At 43.1% G+C, this 20,901-nt stretch overlaps 1 protein-coding gene across 1 annotated transcript; it reads left to right on the top strand.

The window, feature by feature from the left end:
• The first annotated feature begins 1,492 nt into the window (after positions 1–1,492).
• On the top strand, positions 1,493–20,170 carry LOC131135912 (uncharacterized). The gene is made up of 25 exons (XM_078795373.1): positions 1,493–1,730; positions 4,134–4,205; positions 5,080–5,332; positions 6,347–6,539; positions 6,628–6,799; positions 6,946–7,008; positions 8,335–8,482; positions 8,666–8,820; positions 8,885–9,028; positions 10,112–10,279; positions 10,387–10,571; positions 10,631–10,909; positions 12,377–12,551; positions 14,337–14,544; positions 14,607–14,775; positions 14,866–15,040; positions 15,220–15,279; positions 15,385–15,517; positions 16,477–16,616; positions 16,878–17,027; positions 17,094–17,258; positions 17,528–17,710; positions 17,776–19,408; positions 19,830–19,960; positions 20,021–20,170. Exons 2-23 carry the CDS (start codon positions 4,136–4,138, stop codon positions 17,988–17,990), a joined length of 3,603 nt encoding a protein of 1,200 aa, XP_078651499.1. The 5' UTR covers positions 1,493–1,730; positions 4,134–4,135; the 3' UTR covers positions 17,991–19,408; positions 19,830–19,960; positions 20,021–20,170.
• The last annotated feature ends 731 nt before the right edge of the window (positions 20,171–20,901 follow it).

The following is a 20,901-nucleotide window of genomic DNA, read 5'->3' as shown; positions in this document are numbered from 1 at the left end:
CTACACCTAACCCTAACCCTTGGTCGGGGGTTGGTAGATAGAAAATGGAGGGTATCAAAAATAGGAAGTATGTGTGTGTGTTACATGGTTGTGGAAAAATATGTTGGAAAATTCAACTCTCTCTTATTTGGCATTTCCTCATTTGTATCCTTGCTTTTCCTCACATTCTCTTGATTGTCGTGTTTGTTATTTTCACCAGGAACGTCAGGGATAAACGGCAGTGGCAGATTTCACTCGGTTGTGGCCAGACGTTCTTTGAGTGACTGTTCTTTGATGTGAATTGGATTTGTATGGTTGTGGCTGGCCGTGACCCTAGTGGCATAGAAAAGGGATGGATGCACGGATGGATGGATGGATGGATGGATGGATGGAAGTGCAGCATGGATGTAATGGACCAGATGGTGAGGGAGTACAATATGCATACAGGAACGCGGCGATGGACCGACACCTGACACCTGGACAGGAACATACTCTAACATCATTGAAGTTGTCGATGCAGGTCGTCGCTTCCGGCGGTGCTTAAGGCCAGCAGAGAAGGCTTTGCTGGCCCAGACTGCACATCGCTGCAACACGACAGCCTTCACCTAAAATGGAGGAGCTTGTCATTAGACAGCATCTAACGTGGTGGAGCTTGCCATTAGACATCATCCGTTTAGCAGGCGCTCCAATCTCATTAGCTGTACATGGCCCGTCAAAAGCCACGCCACTGATAACGTGGAGACAAAGCACATCCTGTGTCCGTGTTAACATCACCTTTGAGGTCTTATCTTCCGTCTATTGAATCATCCACCCTCGGCCTGCATCTTTGACCAAACGCGCCATGTATGCATCACTTGTGTCTTCACAGGCTAATAACTGGAGCGACCGCCTTCTCTGACAATCTATAAAACGTCTAAATCTAAAAACTAAAATTCTATTTTTAAAAATGTTCCATGTCCATGACTAATGTATTGTTTATATTCCATGCTAAACTAAAACACAAACATAACATTTGGTCATTTGGAGTAGTGGAATCGGTGCTATTGCAATCTCAGATGGTACGACAGCGGCCTCTGGTGGACTTTATGCTTTAATTCAATAGCGTTTGGGAACAGGATTGACCTGGTTATTCAACACACAACTTTATTTAATATGTCAACGGTGACAACAATGGAAGTCAATCGAATTTAGCGTAAAATAAATATAGAAAAATATTAATAGTATAGTAAAATAAATATTATCGGTTTCTCTCGTATCGAGTCTCTTGGGTGGTTTATTTCTTTGTTTCTTTCGGTTTTTTTCCTGATTTCGGAGTCACCACAGCGGTAATGACTGAAAATAATCGAGAAGAGCTTGGTTCTTGTATCACATAGCAAATACAATGCAAATACGCCCTCTAGTGGCAAACTAAAGACTCGCTTCAGAAAAGATTGTGTTTCCATGGAAGAGGCTGCGTTGGTGCGAGATGGCCACTAGAGGTCGCCGTATGGACACGCATGCGTGAAGCAGCAGAGTGGAATGTACACAACGCGTGTGTATGTGTGTGTCACGGAGAGTTCTCCTCCCAGTTGTTGCCCAACACAAGCATCTAGGAGAAGTTACAACATGTGCTCAACAAAAGTGCTCACTCAAACAGGAAGTCCTCGCCGCGGACGCCACGTGAGCTCACCTTTTATTTGGCCAACTGTTGACCTGCCCAAGCGGTCATGTGACCTGAGGTGGCCGTCATCCTCGTCATCACCTTCATCCAGGTGAGTTTGTCCCGCAGAAGGTTCAAGGAGGGGTTTTGAACTTCCTTGGTGACGTCCCATAGTCAAGGCTTTATGGACTTTGTTTAATGTTCGTGCGTGTTTATAGCAAGCATTGCGGTAAACCTGCAAACAGACATTTTGCGGTACTGTCAATATGTTTTTAAAACATCTTTTGAGTCACTCACGTCAGGGTGTCACCCAGGAAGTAGCGTGGTGTTTTGCACTGTTTTTTCAAAATAAAAGCTTGTATTGGGCCATGGTCCTGTTAGTTGTAAGACTCTAGTATAGTAAAAACAATGACTGTTATCAATGAATAAGAGTAGACCCCGGCCCCGCCCACCACGATGCCACCCAGGAAGTACAATGGCATTGTCATGTGGTCTTTCAAAATAAAAAACTATCTGAACTGTATTGTTGACAAATGTTGCTAATGATGGAACATTTGGAAAGGCTAGCAAACCACAAAGGATGTCACCGAAGACGTAGTGCTGTGGATTTCCATAATAAAAGCTATCCAAAACCAGGTGACAGGAAGTATAATAGAAATAAACTGGTCATACTGGTAGTAGTAATATGCTGTGGAATTTCAGTATAAAGGTGCCACTCAAATGTCATAATGGATGTGACATTTGTGTGTGGCGCTTTCCAAATCTAATTGTTGAAGAAACTTCAAAATAAAAGCCTGTACTAATGTTGCTTAACAGGAAGTATGTAGGACGTCAAAATAAAAGGCTGGCATGATTATTTGATGACTAAATTGTTTAAATGACTGTATAAATAATATAAATAAAGAATTTGAAAAAAACATCAAATATAAAACATTTAATCTAAACAATTATACTTAATAATTGCTATTATTGTAAAATAAAATAATAAATATTAATAATATATATATATTAATTGTTGAATAGCTATGTCTAATAATGACTTTATTTTATTGTTACAGTAAAAGCAAAATGGGGGTGGGAAATAGCCCAAGCAAACTCCATGGTGTTATCTTTCGGCCCACCTTTGAACCCGCCTGATCTTTGCAGAGCAAACAAGCACACGATCACGCGTGTTTGTTTCACTTCATTAGCGACACCATCTCATGAGCTCTATGACAGATATAATAATAATAATAATAATAACAATGGCCGTTACATGACTGTTGCTTCTAATATTTGAACCTTTGTCATGTGGCCAAACAAGGCAGAACAAACATCGAGACCAGCGGTCAACATGTTCCACAGCAACCGTGCTTTTTATTGCAGTGACGTGAGCGCCAGCGTCCGTCGACTTAGCGTGTCCATAGCAACACGTAAGGCTGCATGTTCCCATGGCGGGCTTGGATTAGCGCGGGAACAAGCAGTCTGGGTTCTCTTGCGACTTTTCATGTCATGAGGGAAAAGTGTGATGAAAACCACAGAGCACAAATGGAACATATTAAAGGGTCCGTAATTCACAGATGATGTAAATAGATTAAAAACAGAGATGCTAAGTGAGATTAGCATACCAACCACCATTAGCATACTTCTTCTCACTTCCGCCTTCCTTACCCCAACCCCTCACATGACCAAGACCAAAGGTCACATCATTTTTATAGCTGTCTCAGGCAATGCCCGAGTTTTAGCTCATGTATTTGCGACTTATTCTCGGAAATGTAAACTTTATTCTTATAAAGTTTATGAATAAATATTTAATAAATATTTTTTGTAATTCAAATAATTCATTATAAATTCAAAAAAATTGTAATTCAAAAAAAAATTTGTAATTCCCAAAAAATGTTGTAATTTAAACATTTTTTTGTAAATCAAAAAAAAAATTGTAATTCAAAAAAAATTTTTTTGTAAATCAAAAAAAAATTGTAATTCAAAAAACATTTTTTTTGTAAATTTGTGATTTTTTTCCTCACAAAAGTACAACTTTAATCTCTTACGTTATGACTTCATTCTCAGAAATTGATAATCTTATTCTTGTAAATTCTGATATTTTTCTTTTCAATGTGGCCCCGATATTTGTCGTAACAATGTTCCAACTTCAGATGTCTGTACACGCTCATCAAGATTTTATAGCTGACCATGGAACAGATTGATGAACTTTATGGGAACAATAGTTTGGAATACTGGAAAAACGTGAAAATGTGCAATCATATCTGGTTTGGCACACACACACCAACACACACCAACACACACCAACACACACCAACACACACCAACACACACCAACACACACATGCTGGAAACGCAACGTTGGGCCTCCTTCCAGTTGGTTACGCAGCGTTTGCTCACGGGTCTTTGACCCAAAGAAGTGAGGAGGAGGCGCACGGGGGACTGACACGGATCCTTCTGCTCTTTGAAAACCACTTGATGAAAAACCTCCCGTGACTTCAGTCTCTAATTTTGGAATATTTGTGTCTTTCAGTCATGGGCCTCCGTGTCTACGTGAGGACCCTCCTGTTCTGGATCTACTGGACCGCTGCTGTTTGGGCTGAGGGTGAGTTTGGACACCTCCTTCCTCCCTTTGGCCCTGCTAGCATGGGAAAGTCCGCCGTGTGTTTATCTACTAGCCTGAAAAGTGGGGTGAAAACGGCCAAACTTTCACCTTGAACGAGACAGGATTATTGGGAAGACATCCATCAGCTGGAAAAATACCGGCATTTGGGGAATCTTGTGCTCCGCTTGGCTGGAATGCTGGATGCTGGCTTTTGAGGAAAGAGAACATCTGGCAAGCAAACACAGTCTTACTCTTGACAACGTGCTCTTGTCCAAAACCAGGGGGGGTGGTCGGCGCACAGTGAAAAAGCAGTTGGGCGAAAAAAGGATTAGTATGGATTAATTATAGATTAATTATGGATTAATTATGGCTTCTTATGGATTAATTATGGCTTCTTATGGATTAATTATGGATGATTATGAATTAATTATGGATTAATTATGGATCATTATGGATTATTATGGATTAATTATGGATTAATTATGGATTAATTATGGATTATTAGTATAGTAAGGTTAAAAAAGGAACTTTCTTCACTTTCTGGTTGGTTTTAACGCCTGGCGCAGCTAAAGGTACCTTTATTCGGACAAATATGATGATGACTTACATTTTCTCATGCACTCCAAATCATTGTTCAAGTAAAAAAATACACCAACCTCCAATTATGGCTTGCTTTTGGACTTGGATGTCACTGAATGGAGCGTAGACCTTCCACTACGGGGCTGTAGGTGGCTCCACCTGCTGAAAGTGGTGGGTCACCTGGTGGGTCACCGCCCTACTTGGCCCCCAATTCAAGTGGGCCCTCAAGGCCAAAAGTGAAAATAAATTCCGTTATCTTGCTAAGCAGCAACAGACGTCCATGTTTGTGCGGCAGACAACTGCAGCGACTACCGGCTCCAGTTCGAGAGGGTCTTCACGGTGCCGGGAGACGTGGGCATGCTCAACTGCACCCTGGTGTCTCCCGACGTCTTCGACTTCACCGCCGTGCCGTACGACGTCAGCTGGTACCGCCTGGAGACGGGGCGACCGCTCGCCAATGTCAGCGGTCGGGTTTTGGTGCTGGGGGAGACCCTGTGGCTTCTCAACGTAACGCTGGAGGACCACGGCCAATACCAGTGTGTGGTCAGGTAGGAAACGCCCCCCCCCCCCCCCCCCATCGTCATCATCTCAACGTTACTACATTTCAATTCAAGTGGCGTCGTTCAGTGTCGTATTTCATTAAAATTGAATTAAATCATCGATATTGGTCATTTCATTTTAAAATTAAAATTAAAATTAAAATTAAAATTAAAATTAAAATTAAAATTAAAATTAAAATTAAAATTAAAATTAAAATTGAAATTAAAATTAAAATTAAAATTAAATAAATATTTAATTTAATGTAAATTAAAGAGAATTATTGTTGATATAAGTCATATTAATGGATTTTAATTAGGGATCATTATCGGCAAAATATCAGCATAAAAATGTGATATCGGTATCTGATTTTTTCCCCAACATGAAAACCGATATTTAAAAATGCTGTAAACAAAAATACAGTATGTGTTCATTCCACCAAAGGACATATGTCATGTTTTTGATCGTTATCAGTATCGGCTGATATCGGTATCGGAAATTGAGAGTCAGGCATATCGCATTTTTATGCTGATATCGGGCCGATAATTATCGGTACGGAAATTTCATTGATGTGATTTAAGTACAAAATTATTTTGGACTGGAAGTTGATTTCATGGATTTTAAGGTCAATAATTAAAATTTGAATAAATTTATTATAAAGTGAAATAAATGATTGTATTTCATAAGTGAAATATAATAAATGAAATATTTTTTAAAAGCTTCTCGTTGCATGCTAGGTTAATTGGCCACTCCAAATTGGTAGGAATGTACTTGCCCTGTGATTGGCTGGGATAGACTCCAGCACGATTTTGGCTAAATGTAAACAGAATTGAAATAGAACTGAATTCGGTTTGAATGCGGTTGGGTTGAAGTCAGCTGATTGGTTGTCATTAATTTGACCATAAAAGTATTTCAGTGGAAATAATTGAAGTGAAAGTGGATTCAATGTGACGTGTGGGTTTGTTAGCAAGTTATTAGCAAGTTATTAGCAAGTCACATGACATGACGATGCCGTGTTCTCCCAGAACCGGCTCAGGCTGCTACAAGCAGTCCACTCAGATGGTGGTGGAGCGACCCGTGGACGGTGAGTGTGGGAGGCCTCAGAAAGCCGCTCAGGTCCTCACCATCGGCGTGACGGACACCCTGTCCTGTCCGCTCAGGGACGTCACCAAAAAGCTGGACAGCTACCACGTCCCCTTCTCCATCACCTGGTACAAAGTCAGTGTGTTGCCATGGAAACATGAGCCAGAACCTTTTACCCATTTGGTGAATGAATGAGAAGATGAACGTGAACTTTGTCCTCCAGGGCTGTGACCTCATCGAGGACGGCTCCGAGGGTCACGTCTACCGCAGCAAGGCCAGACTGAAGATCCAAGACGTGGACCCCCAAAACAATGACACCTACACCTGCACTCTGACCTTCACCCTGGGCGGCGTGACAGGATCAGTGTCGGAGACCATTGAGGCCTGGGTCCAAGGTCAGAGACTGCGCCAACATGTCCAACGGCGCCCTCTAGTGGCGCTCGGTGTAACAACACTATTCCACCGCTGGTTGCTGTCTGTGCTGCACTCCCTCGCTTGGCCTCTAGAGGACAGTACACCTGATCTTATGCTGTCCTTGCAGAGGATTACTGCTTCCTGCCACAAGTCTTGAAACCCGCCAACGAAATCTTCAAGGCGCCTTTGGGTGAGGCCAACTTTGCTAAACTAGTTTCTTTCACATCATGGAATTGAATTGGATGAGATAAAGGTTATTAAACGCCATTTTCTTGAAAATTAAAATTCAGTTTTTGGTTTGTGTGCTAAATTAATTAAATAAAAAAGACTGAATTTTAATTTATTTGCTTCATACACAAAATTTGTATGGAGCTCTTTTAGTGTACCAAAATTAATTACATTTAAAAATTTAGTCATTTATTTTTAATTTATTTATTGGCTTTGTGTGACAAAATTAGGGACAAAAAACCCTGTTTAAAACCCTGATTAATTAAGTCATTATTAAGTAAATAAATAAATTATAGATAAATTATAGTTATATTAAATTAATAAATAATAAATATATATAAATAAATAAATTATAGATAAATTAAGTCATGGGTGTCCAAAGTGTATTTGTGTCCCTCGGCTGTTGGGGCCCGTAGGATATTCTACAAATATTATTTAACAATAAAACACAAAAATGACTAAAATCACTAGTATGTAAAAATAATGTAAAAAGAAAGTGAAAATATTTAGAGAAAAAAAGTTTTGTAATTTTATGAGAATAACGTATGAGGAAGCTCATTTTAGTAGCATAATGTTGAGAAATGTATTAATTTTACATTTATTAAATTTATTAAATTAATTTTTGGTAAACTAGCTTGCAAAAAAGTCACGAGAATAAAGTCAAAATATTATGGGAATAAAGTCAGGATATAATGAGAAGAAAATTGACAAGAAGAAAGTTGAAAGAGTTGGAATATGTAAAAAAAACAGCAGAAATTTTAGGAAAATGAAGTCAAGATATTAAGAAAAAAAGTTGTATTGTAACAAAAATTTTTTTTTACGAGGATAAATGTAAGGATAAGCGTTATAGAAAATGGATGTACAAATATAAACAACTATTTAAAGAGCATTGCCGCAAAGCATGCTGGGAGATGACACTAGACTTATTTAGCATAACCGTACTGCTACCCCGATTGTGGCAAAGTAGTAAAAGTAGTAATAGTGCAGCTCTTAGAGCGCTTGGCTCCCGATCCAGAGACGGTTGGTTCAATTCCCGAACTGAGCTGAAACTACCAATTAACTCTTACTTTCATTCAAAATTTTAGCATATTTCCACAGCATTTCAGCCCAGCTTCAGCTTCTGTGTTCATTCTAAATGTTGATTTTCAGAATTGAAAAACATTATTATTATTTGAAAAACCAGTAAATAAATAGAATGAAATTAATTAAATATATGAATAATCAAACAATGTGTCATGAAATATACGCATAAATTGGTCAGTGTATTGAACGTTTTGTTTGCGTTCAGGCTCCAGGTTGACGCGGACGTGTCAGGTGTTTGTTCCGTGCATCGGGAAGGTTCCAGAAGATCCCATGGTGGACATCTTCTGGTTGGCCGACAGTGAGTTTGTCTTCAGCACCGACGCCGCCGACCGCATCTTCACATCACAACAGCGGTCAGTTTCAGGACGCAGGCCAGCGTTTCCACTGGCAAAATAACCACTTTTTGCCACCCTTCCAAGGGGGCGGAGCTAAACAGGATGAAGTGTGTTGATTGGTGGACAGAAAATGTAAAAAAATGACAAAAAAAGCAAGATGATGTCCTCCATTGATATCCTGTTCTGTTGTGTGCCGCTTAGTGTGTGGACGGAAAGCGGTCCCAGTAAAGGCGTCTGGCTGGAGCGACTGCTTACCATTGGTCACCTGAAGCAGGAAGACTTCCTCATTAACTACACCTGTCGAGCGTACAGTGGGCGGGGCCTCCCTCAGGGACACTTTGCTGTGCTGCCGCAAGGTGAGCCGTGACGCATGAGGACCAGACATGTTCAGTTTTACATGTCCCGTGTTGTGTCTCCCAGAGCCGTCCGCCGTTGTCCCTGTCAGCTGCGCTCTCAGCGGCGTCACGGCGCTCTTCATCGCCACGGTTGTCATCTACTTCCTCTTCAAGATTGACATTGTGTTGTGCTTCCGAATGTCCTTTCCTGTCCTGTATGCCAATGACGGTAATAGCACGCTTTAGCTCGTAGCAAAATGTGCCACTTCCAGCTAGAGCTGCGGCTAGAACTACTACACTCCAGCTAACATAAGCACGCTAAGTAATGCGGCTAGAATTATGCTAACATAAAGATGCTAAGTAATGCAGCTAGAACTACGCTAACATGAGCATGCTAAATAATTCGGCTAGAACTACGCTAACATGAGCATGCTAAGCAATGCGGCTAGAACTACTACACTCCAGCTAACATAAGCACGCTAAGTAATGCGGCTAGAATTATGCTAACATAAAGACACTAAGTAATGCAGCTAGAACTACGCTAACATGAGCATGCTAAATAATTCGGCTAGAACTACGCTAACATGAGCATGCTAAGCAATGCGACTAGAACTACTACACTCCAGCTAACATAAGCACGCCGAGTAATGCGGCTAGAACTACTACACTCCAGCTAACATGAGCCCGCTAAGTAATGCAGCTAGAACTACGCTAATGTGCGCATGCTCAGCAATGCGGCTAGAACTGATACATAACAGCTAACATAAGCATGCTAAGTAATGTGGCTAGAATTACGTTAACATGAGCATGCTAAGCAATGCGGCTAGAACTACTACACTCCAGCTAACATGAGCACGTTCAGTAATGTGGCTAGAACTACTGCACTCCAGCTAACGTAAGTATGCTAAGTAATGCGGCTAGAACTACGCTAAAGTGCGCATTCTCAGCAATGCGGCTAGAACTGATACATAACAGCTAACATAAGCACGCTAAGTCATGCGGCTAGAACTATGCTAACATGAGCATGCTAAGCATTGCGGCTAGAACTCACATACCGCAGCTAACACGATTACATACTCAGTAATGCGGCTAGAACTACGCTAACATGAGCACACTAATGCGGCTCGAACAATCATACTACAGCCAACAGGAGCACACACTAAGTAATGCGTCTCGAACTAAGCTAACATGTGCATGCTAATGCGGCTAGAACTGCTACACCACAGCTAACACAAGTACACATGCTAAACAACGCGTCCAGAATTAAGACACTGCAGCTAACACGAGTTTTTGTTTTGTTTTTGAACGTCAGATTGCGACGGGAAGCTGTTCGATGCCTACGTCACGTACCCTTTGAACTGCGAGGCAGACTTCAGCGATGAGGTGTGCACGTTTGCCCTTCACGTCCTTCCTCAGGTGCTGGAAAAGGCTTGCGGTTACAAACTCTTCATCGCGGGCCGCGACTCTCTGCCCGGGCAGGGTAAGTGCCCCCCATCATGGAGGACGGTACTGCTTTCTCCAAAAAGTAGGAAATATTAACTCTTGGGAGCGTTATCACTTCCTGATGTATTCTGGCGCCCCCTGCAGCCATGGTGGACTCGGTGCAGGACAACATGCTAGCCAGCCGCCGCCTCCTGCTGCTCTACAGCGCCTCCTCCTTTGTTAGCAGCAACAACAACAACAACAACAACATCAGCGTCTGCTTGGACCCTCAACGTCAACACGAGTGCGTGACGGCCATGCACAGAGCGCTGCTGGAGGGGACGCTCAAGGTGAGCACCTGAACACAACGCTTGGTTCGGTGATGTTACATCGTCCCATCTTCCATCAGGTGGTTCTGGTGGAGCTGGAAGAGGTGACCCCGGCCCAGCTGGCTGTCTTCCCAGAGTCGCTGCGTCACCTGAGGAGGAAGCAGGGCGCCGTGTGCTGGTGGAAGAACCAAAGAACCCGGAGGAAGTCCTCCTCCAGGACGTGTTCGACCACGCAAGACAAAGCGGACGCTTCAAACTCGTTGTCTCCTTCCTCCAGGTTTTGGAAGGAGATGCGCTATCACATGCCGGTGAAGGGCACCAGGGGGGCGGCCCCCGAGAGAACCGCGCTGCTGAAGGTGTAACGACTCACAGGCGAGCGCTGTTAGCTCATCGGCTAGCATAGGTGTACTTTGACAGCGGACTTGAACGCCACACAGACCAAAAAGTGGTTTGGGTTCTTGGGACTTGGAGACAGCCCCCCCCAACCCCCCCCTGGAAAACATGAGGGAAAAACTGCAATGCAACAACACTGACATGTGTTACTAAGATACTGTAAATAGCGTATGTGTTATTTTGTGTGTTTCCGAACTGGCTGGGTTTGCCGACATAAAGCTGACACCCTTGGAACCACAAAAGCCGTGTGTTCGATGCCTTCCGATGCAGGACACTGGCTCTTTCAACGGAATAGTCACAGCACAGAAAAGCTAACATTATCAGAGCGCTCTAGACAAGAACTAACACCCCTATAGTCAACTTCATACTTCAAACCAGCCACAGCTTGACCCTGGAACAGATGAATTAAATGGACTGTATGTGATTTACTGATGCGTTTTGAAATGAGAGCAACTGAGGACTTTCCACTGAATCACGTGTTTCAAACGCCACATGAGGGGATTTACGCTTCACTTGGAAGGAGAATGAGGTTTGAGGTCTCAGTTCTTCGAAAAGGTCTTGGGTTGTTTTTTTTTTTCTGTGAGCGAACTTTTGTTACGGGCGCTGGAGGAAACGTAGAAGAGGACCGAAGCGACACATGACAAGTGCTGAGCTCTGACTGGTAAGTTTTGATTGATGATAATTATAGTAATAGTTCACTACTTTCTTTAATATTATTCATTATTTATAGCAATAATTCATTTAACACAACTCTCATTATTTATATTATTTATTGCTATCATTAATTAGTTTGTTTTATCATTAGCCGCGACCCGGGCAAGGATGAGCAGCATACAAAACGGATAGATAGATGTCTTAGTATTTATATTATTGATTATCCATAGCAATAATAACTTATAATATTGATTATGACAAAAGTTGGACATTTATCTATGATAAATAGATAAATTATCATCCGTGGGTAAGTTTCCTGTGTTTTACTAGTGTCCCAGGAGTTACGTGATGCGCCTGAATGCACCTTCCTCTGAAAAAGCTAGCTCGGGAATGATAGCAGTTTGCTAGTTTTAGTGTCTCTTTTCTGCTCCCGTCGCTCGTGCAGTGCGGCGTTCATTTGCACTCGTTATTGTGAGTGTTAGGCCGTATTTTTTTTACTCATGTACCCCCATGACAATCGACCTAGGATCTAACATATGTGGTGGACTAAACTTCGTTTCTGGAAATCAACAGCATGGATACAGTATCTATTTTTCAAATAATAATAATTGAGTCATATTGTCTGGACCCCTGTATACAGTCTGTATGGAATACAACCAAATCAACCTCATTTATACAGCCATGGCCAAAAACATTGATATGTTTGGCATACAACTACGGCTTATAAACTTTACTGACAAGAACACACGTCCATTGGAGAGTCATAAATCTATATTTTGTTTGTTTTTGTCTCTTTACATTCTCACTTCCCTTTCTGGGGCGCATACAAGTGTGGTGTGAAGCAGCAGCAGAAAAACACCGGTGACCTACAATCTCTGCCAGCCCTCAAACACACCATGACCCACGCGCGGGTGCGCGTGCTCGCCGCTCTGCTCCTCGTGGCGGTCACACACAGTGAGTATACTGACATTTCATCGTGGGCGACGATGATCATCATATGTCGTTGTTTGCCTTTCAACGGTCAACTTTTACTCCTCATCAAGCTAGTCAAATCACCTCCATGTAACCGATAAAAAGGCGACATTATGAGATGCAAACTGCGCAGGTGCCACAGGTGCAGCCTTCTTCATTTGGACAAAATGGCGACACAATCGTAAGCAAGGTGGGCATCCTACTGAGCAAGAAGGAATCATTACGTCAACATTTACAAAGACACATTGTATATTTTTTTTGTCAAGTGAAGAAGGCGGCACCTGTGGCACATGCGCGCTTTACATCTCATAATTTTGATCTTTAACTTTTTCATCTCATCATTGTGACTTACCGTTGGGATAACGGGCTTCTATAGTTTATACAATCCTACAGTAAAAAAATGGCAGTCAAAGATCCACAATATGATAGGACCCCTGCTGTTTTTCAAAACATATTTGTCAAAGATCCTTTATTTCACAGGGTAAGAGCACTGTTGACATATGAACGGACAAATGAAAAAAAATATTCTCCTTGCCGGGAGTGCTCTGTTGATTTTTTTAAAAGAAAATACTGCCCAAAACACTAGTCAAAGATCCTCTATTATTAGCAGTGCTCTGTTGATTTCTTTTAAAGAAAGTACTGCCCAAAACACTAGTCAAAGATCCTCTATTGTTAGGAGTGCTCTATTTATTTTTTTTAAAGAAAGTACTGCCCAAAACACTAGTCAAAGATCCTCTATTGTTAGGAGTGCTTTGATGATTTTTTAAAAGAAAATACTGCCAAAACACTAGTCAAAGATCCTCTATTGTTAGGAGTGCTCTATTTATTTTTTTTAAAGAAAGTACTGCCCAAAACACTAGTCAAAGATCCTCTATTGTTAGGATTGCTTTGCTGATTTTTTAAAAAGAAAATACTGCCAAAAACACTCGTCAAAGATCCTCTATTGTTAGGATTGCTTTGCTGATTTTTTAAAAAGAAAATACTGCCAAAAACACTCGTCAAAGATCCTCTATTGTTAGGATTGGTTTGCTGATTTTTTAAAAGAAAATACGAACCAAAACACTCATCAAAGTTCCTCCAGTTTAAGAGCGCTCTGCTGATTTCCTTTTTTTTTTTTTTAAAGAAGGAACAACAAAAATGCTTACCAAAGATCTTCTAAATGACAGCAGCCCGCTATTGCTATTTTTCTAAGGACCTGCTACCCAAAACACTAGTCAAAGATCCTCTATATGACAGGAGTGCTGTGCTGTTTTTAAGGACCGTCAAAAGGCACATCAATGATGAGAGGCATCAGTCTATTTGTAAAGAACAAACTGTCAAAGATCCTCTATATTACAGGACAGGAACGAAACGACTGCAAAAAGGCAAGTCAAAGATCGTCTTTATGACAGGAGCTCTTTGCTGTTTGTTCTAGACAAGCGCTCATTAAAGATCTTAAAGGAGCATTACAGGAGCATGCTGCTGTTTTTGAAGGACCTACTCAGAGTGAGTCAAAGGCAAAAAATACAAGTAAATGGTACCAAATATTTGGAATCCAGGTCACCGTAACTGTGCCACATGAGACAGGAAGTCGCCTACAAACAAACAAAGTTTAGTAGGTCGCTTCCACGGCTTGACGTTTTGACAAATGAGCACCTGAATGAGGCCACGCTAAACGGTACATGTCATAAATATGAATTACGCTTGGAGCTCTGGAGCTGCGTGGGCGTCCGTCATCCTTGTTGAAAGTTTCCGTGTCATGTCCTCCCATTGCATCATCCCACCCAGGCCACAAGTCGGCGCTAGACACCTACCACGCCAGCGCAGGCCACCTCCTCTTGCTCAAGTGTCCCATCGCAGACGTTCACAGCAACGTCACATGGACCAGAGGGGGGGCAAACCCGGCTCTGCCCCCTGGAGTAGAAGTCAGAGAAAGGTTGCTATGGTTTCTACCTGTGCAGGCATCCCATAATGGCACCTACAGCTGTGAGACCAGGTATGAAGACCCCTGTGTGACCTGCGTGGTTGCACCTCTCTGACTGTCCGTCCCCTTTAAAGGGACCGGATTGGACAAAGAAGGATGGACTTTGGAGTTTTTGTGTCCAATGAGATTTGTCCACCAGTCGCTGAGGTGAGGCATGTCCCCGCGGGGGTCACCCGAAGTCTCCCCTGCATGCAGGAGGACGTCCTGAGACGTAACCAGACACGAAACGTTCGATGGCTCAAGGTATGAAGGAAAACTTCAAGGTCAAAGGGTCATGTTCTCGGGGGTGTCCCAGCCCCCAAAAGTCCTATGCCGTCCTCTCTCTGTGTGCAGGACTGCCACAGAGTGCGGCGTAAGGGCGCGGCCGTCACTGTGACTGAGAGCGCCTCCTTGAGGCTGCCTGAGGCCACGCAGGAAGATGCTGGGAAGTACACCTGCCTGGTTGACGTCAGCCTCCGTGGCAGGAAGTACACGTCTGCACGCAGCATCCAGCTGAAGATAAGCAACAGTGTGTACTCTGTACCATTACCGTCTGTTTATATACGAGTACTACGTGAGTAACGCCAACATAAATGCTTTTGAGAACTGATTTGGAATCTGACCTTAAGTATACCTGCCTATACTCTACCTGCCGTTGAGCAAGACAAGACTTGGGTTTCTGATGCTGCATTTTCATTTTGCTGGCAGAGACCATCCTGGCTGAGCCGCAGGTCATCCTTGAACAGGAAGTGATTGCGGTGGAAGTGGGCAAGTTCATTGGAAGCACACACAAAATTCACTTTCCTTGTTCATGTGCTGTTCTGGGGTCAGTTTTAGTGCAAATGTAATTCCATGTGAATGTCGGCTTTACAGGTGCCAGGACGGAGCTGAGGTGCCTGGCCTTGATGGGCTTCCAAGAGGACAGCGAGATGTCCATCTTCTGGACGGTCAATGGGAGTTTCATTGAGGATGACGAGGACCTCCAAAACTCCTCCTCCTCTTCCTTGTGAGCTGTTCATAAAGGGGGTGGGGATGGTGGGGGGGCAAAGTGCTACCCAGGGACCATTTTGCAAAGTGCACATTTTTTTTTGTTGGCCTGCTGTATATTATTTATTTATTTAAAAAAATACGGTCTCACTTTACAATGAGGTACACAGAAATACAGTAGTTACTGAGGAACTAATGGGGAACTAATGAGTACTTACTGAGGAACTAATGAGTAGTTACTGAGGAACTAATGAGGAACTAATGGGGAACTAATGACTAAGGCACGTACGTGTAGATTAGTTACTGAGGAAGTAATGAATAATACTTAGAGTTAGAGTAGTTACTGGGAACGAATAACATACATTTAGAGTAGTGACTGGGGAACAAATAACAAATTTAGAGTTTAGTTAATGAGGAACTAAAGTATATACATTTGGAGTAGTTACTGGGGAACTAATGGGTAGTTACTGAGGAACAGAACATAAATTTAGAGTAGTTACTGTGGAACTAAGAACATAAATATAAAGTAGTTGCTGGGGAAGTAAGAACATAAATTTAGAGTAGTTACTGAGGAACTAAAGTATACACATTTGGAGTAGTTACTGGGGAACTATTGAGTAGTTACCAAGGTACATAAATTTAGAGTCGTTACTGATGAACTAAGAGCACATTTAGAGTAGTTACTAAGGAAATAGCCATTAGCTAATGATTAGAGTACTTCCTGAGGAACGAAAGCAGATGAATATAGAGTAGTTACTGAAGTACTCATGACTAAGACATACATTTAGAGTAGTTACTGGAGTTACTAGACTACTTAGCATATCTTGAGCCACATTGCTTGTTTATGTGCCAAATATTGATATAATATACAAGACTTAATAAGTGCCCCCCCCCCCACATCATTTGATTGTTTGTCCATTCCTGTCATTGATGATTTACTTTGACGTCCGTGATTTGTCCCTCTTTTTCCCTCTGAAGCCTTCACAGAAGAGGTCTGGTCTACGGCCAATCCAATCTGACCATTTCAAGAGTTCTCCCTCGCTTCTTCAACGTGTCTATTAGCTGCCGGTTCAAGAACTCCCTAGGAGACAAGGACTGCGTCAAGCTGCTGGTAGAAGGTCCTTCTTCTTTATCTTCTTGAAAAGCGCTCACGGTATTGGTCATGATGTCATTACTTCAAATAACGAGCAACCAGCAATCAAAAGGTAGCTTTTAAGTATACAAGACGAGTACCAATACAGATTTAAAGTAAGACGTCAAAGCTACGGTATTGTACCCACAATCCATAGCGTCATGCAGAGAAGTTGTTGGCCAATGGCCGCCAGAGGGAACTCTTGACACAGTGTCAATAAGAAGTATTCCTGTGTTTTTTTCCACAGCCCCTCGAAGCTGCTTCCACACCAACGTGGCCCTGGGCATGGCCGCTTTGCTGCTTCTTCTTCTGCTCGTGGCGGCGGCGCTGGTCTTCTTCAAAGTGGACGCGACACTGGCGTACAGGAAGCTGCGGAGACATTTCGTCCAACAAGGAGGTGATCTCACGTCACAAGGCGGACGGTAATGTCAGTCAACATATAAAGATGGAGTCCTCTCTCCAGACGAAGATGTGGGCTTCTACGACGCCTTCGTGAGCGTCCTCCACTGCGGTGAGATGACCTCGGCCCCAACGGCACGTTTCGCACTGCAGACGCTGCCTGGCGAGCTGGAGGAGCAACATGGCTACCTGCTTTTCATCACAGGTCGCGACGACAGCCCGGGAGAAGGTCAGCGAGGAGCCGGGGAACCGTTAGACCGGCTTGCTAACTAAATAGCTAACTAAGACAAGTCAATCTTGGACTTAATAACCAGTTAACTCAGTAAGCAGTTAACTGGCTGATTAAATAACTAGTCTTATCCAAGTAACTAAATGACTGACGAACTGAAGAGGTCAATAGCTAATAGCTAAGCAAGGACTGACAGATGGACGACCAAGACAGACAGGACTAAATATCTAACTAAGGATCGCTGACTTCATGTGTTTGACATCTGGCAGCCACGCACGACGCCATCGCAGCCATCATGCGCCGATGTCGCAGGCTGATCATCATCGTGTCGCCCGGGGAGACGGAGACGCGTCCATTGAGCGACGAGCAGAAGCAGCTGAGCTTCGAACAGCAGCTGGGCCTCCACGATGCTTTGACCCACGACCATCCCCGAGTCATCCTGGTGGAGATAGGTGACGTCACTGTTGGCGGGAAGCGTCCTTTTATCCATGAGCGTGACAATGGCGTCTGTTGACAGATGGTCCTCTGGACGATAGCCGCCTGCCAGAGTCTCTGCGCTACATCAGGAGGAAACAAGGGGCTCTGACATGGAGGACGGATGTCCCAGGAAGCCAAAAATGGAGCAAATCGAACAGACTTTTCTGGAAGAGGCTGAGGTATCACATGCCTTCGGTACCAGTGAGGAGACGCCAGGTTGACGGGCCGCCAAACCTTCTAGCACACACCTTCTAGCACACAAGTCCCAACACGTATGTTAGACACACGCATGCTCATAAATATTAATGCACGTTCTTCTTCATACATCCAAAATATATTTACACGGCTAGTCCATGTACAGTCAATCTATTCCACGGCCAAACTCGTAAAACTTAACGATCAAACTGAAGCAAAAGTACTCAACATGTAATAGCGAGGTAACTTGAAGAAATACTGCCATCTAGTGGTGCTATGTAGGTATTGCTGAACCTAACACACCAATTACTTCAGCATGAGCTTGGTAAAACGAATGTGTATGTGTAATTAAGTCCCTAATTGCTAAATTATGATCACGTTTTTGGTTGGGTTGTTTTGCCCTCACAGAAACAAAACACAAAAAGTTAAAGAAAATCTATTACTCCGTATTTTGCCTTTTAAGGCATATTTTTCCAGAAAATGTTTGCTTTAAGTCCAAATTGCAGCATCACATAATTATATCATAGTAAACCAATCTTGCTCATATCTGTATGTCTGCATGTGTTTGCTGAAGCAACAGGAAGCGCTCACATCGACAGGTGCTAATCGTTTCCAATAGCGCTGCCATGTGATCTTATCTGAGCTGCTCACTTCCTGCACGCCGCTGCTCGCTGCATGTTGTTAATTCTATAAAACACACCATGTTTGACCTTCTAATGAGGTAACGTAGGAGTCGTACTACTACCATTCACATCCAGTAGTATTTATAAATGAAATATTGCCGTTATTACAGCAAAGGAAACCTGATTATTCTGCTTTAATGTTATTAGAGACATCTAGACACAAAATAACACCCCTATAGTAATGCAGGGCGGAGCTACCAGAGGACTGACAGTTGTTGATAGTAGGCCTCTATGCAAAAGTGGACATCCTTCTTTCAAAATCATCTCATTCATTTTCATTGTTTGTGAAATGGGGAAAATGTTTGTGAAATGCATGAAAATGTGTTTTTCCTGATCCCAAACAAGGCTACGACTTCGGACCTGACTTGGATTTACGTGTCTTTACATGAGACTTGTACGGTGACGTAGGTTTAAAAATAAAGCCAACCACATCAAAAGTTGCGGATGTAGATTTACTTCCAAGTGGTTTGTGCAGGTCCTGTTGTGTGTGTGTGTGTGTTTCGGTAACGCACATTAAGGAGTGCCAATGTTGACCATGCGTCCTCTTCCATGGAATCTGCACGCCACCAAACTGGTAATCTGATTCATACTAAAAAAAAAAAAAAAACCTTGCTGGGCGATGCAGAAGAACGGAATGGTGTTTCCTCAAGTGTCTGTGGCGAGCATCGTAAACGTGATCATTTTCTTCACCATCCACTTACAGCGTGCGTGGGCGTCTGGCCGGCAGGCAAACTGCAGCTGAGGAGCGACTGCAGACGAGATGTAAAGGAAGTGTCAGCAGGACTCTTTCAAGAGGTAAGAAACTCTTATTATGATTCTTATTATTTTTCCCTTCTTCTTCTTCTTCTTATTTTTTCCCTTGTTCTTCTTGTTCTTCTTCTTCTTCTTCTTCTTCTTGTTCTTCTTCTTCTTCTTCTTCTTCTTCTTCTTGTTCTTCTTCTTCTTCTTGTTCTTCTTGTTCTTGTTCTTCTTGTTCTTCTTCTTATTATTATTTGGCCACTCCAAAATCTGGACTCGCTGGTGTGTTTTGGATCAAAGTCCTGCAGTAGAACCCAAGTTGGTTTCAGCTTGAGGTCACCGATTTTTTTTAGTCGACAGCAGAATTTGTCACATCTAGTCTTTCAGGTCCAGCAAAACAGCCCTAAACCATCACACTACCACCACCATATTTTACTGTTGCTATGATGTTCTTTTTCTGAACTTTGGTGTCCAGCAGGTTGTACTGTGAGTGACAAGAAGAAAAGCTCCGACTTGCTGAGAGAGAAGTGGTTTGGCTTTAGCTGAGGATGGATCTCTTTGGACTTCTTCTGCTCGTCCCGATGGTGACGGCCACACTGGAGTATCCTGGTAAGGACCGTGGCAGAAGCAAATGGAAGTCGTGAATGAAAGGATGTTCTCCACTTGCAGACTCAGGTCAGCTTCCGTGCGAGGACTTTGACATGAAGGAGTTTTGGCTCCTGGAAGGTGAAGCTTTCCACTTTGTGCCGGACATGGTAGCAGACATGGTGGAGTCCGAGCTGGACCAGGGAGACTTCAAGTGGTTCAGAAACTCTTCCGGTGGCACCGAGCTCATCACGTCGGACGAGATGGAGAGAATTCACCATCACGGCGGTGGGCTGCTCGTCTTGAACATCTCCATGGAGGACTCCGGCTCCTACATGGCTACATGGTGAGGACCACTTCTGGACCTTGATGATGGCTTCCGGTTCCGTACTGACATGAGTCCTCCACAGGCGTAACCGGTCAGCAGACACCTGTGACAGTTCTCACCTGCTACTCAACGTCCTGGAAGCCAACCAGCGGGAGGACAAGCGTCTCTTCTATGGAAGCGTGGAACATTCCGGCCACAACAAGTTGGTCATGTGTCCTGAACCGGTGGATGACGTGTGTAGAAGGCTGGGCGGAGCCTTTAGCTGGTACCTGGTAAGGACACGCCCACTTGGAGGTAAACATCAGGATATTTTACTGAGAAATAGTCATGTGGTTTTAGTGGCTTGAAACTTGGCTTTCAAACTGGATTTTGGCTTTCCAACAAGGGTTGGGGTTTCACACTAGGGTTTGAGATGGGGGTTGGGGTTTCAAACTAGGGTTAGGGTTTGAAACTAGGGTTAAGGTTTCAAACTAGGCTTTGAAACTGGGTCTTGAGTTTGAAATTGTGGTTTAGGGTTTGAAACTAGGGTTAGGATTTGAAACGAGGGTTAGGGTTTGAAACTAGGGTTAAGGTTTGGAACTAGGGTACTAAACAGTTCTTAACTGGGGTTTAGGGTTTGAAACTAGGGTTAGGATTT

This window comes from Doryrhamphus excisus, linkage group LG12 (assembly GCF_037039965.1).
Source record: "Doryrhamphus excisus strain RoL-2023G ecotype Guam linkage group LG12, RoL_Dexc_Guam_v1.1, whole genome shotgun sequence".
Classification (NCBI taxonomy): Eukaryota; Metazoa; Chordata; class Actinopteri; order Syngnathiformes; family Syngnathidae; genus Doryrhamphus; species Doryrhamphus excisus.
This window is presented reverse-complemented; position numbering and strand designations above follow the sequence as displayed.

What these genes read in the sequence shown, in the direction of transcription:
- LOC131135912 (XM_078795373.1), top strand. Translation starts at nt 4,136, where the DNA reads ATGGGCCTCCGTGTCTACGTGAGGACCCTCCTGTTCTGGATCTACTGG. An exon ending in TCTCCATCACCTGGTACAAA is followed by an intron (nt 6,540 to 6,627) that starts GTCAGTGTGTTG and finishes TTTGTCCTCCAG; the next exon opens with GGCTGTGACCTCATCGAGGA. An exon ending in AACTCCTCCTCCTCTTCCTT is followed by an intron (nt 15,518 to 16,476) that starts GTGAGCTGTTCA and finishes TTCCCTCTGAAG; the next exon opens with CCTTCACAGAAGAGGTCTGG.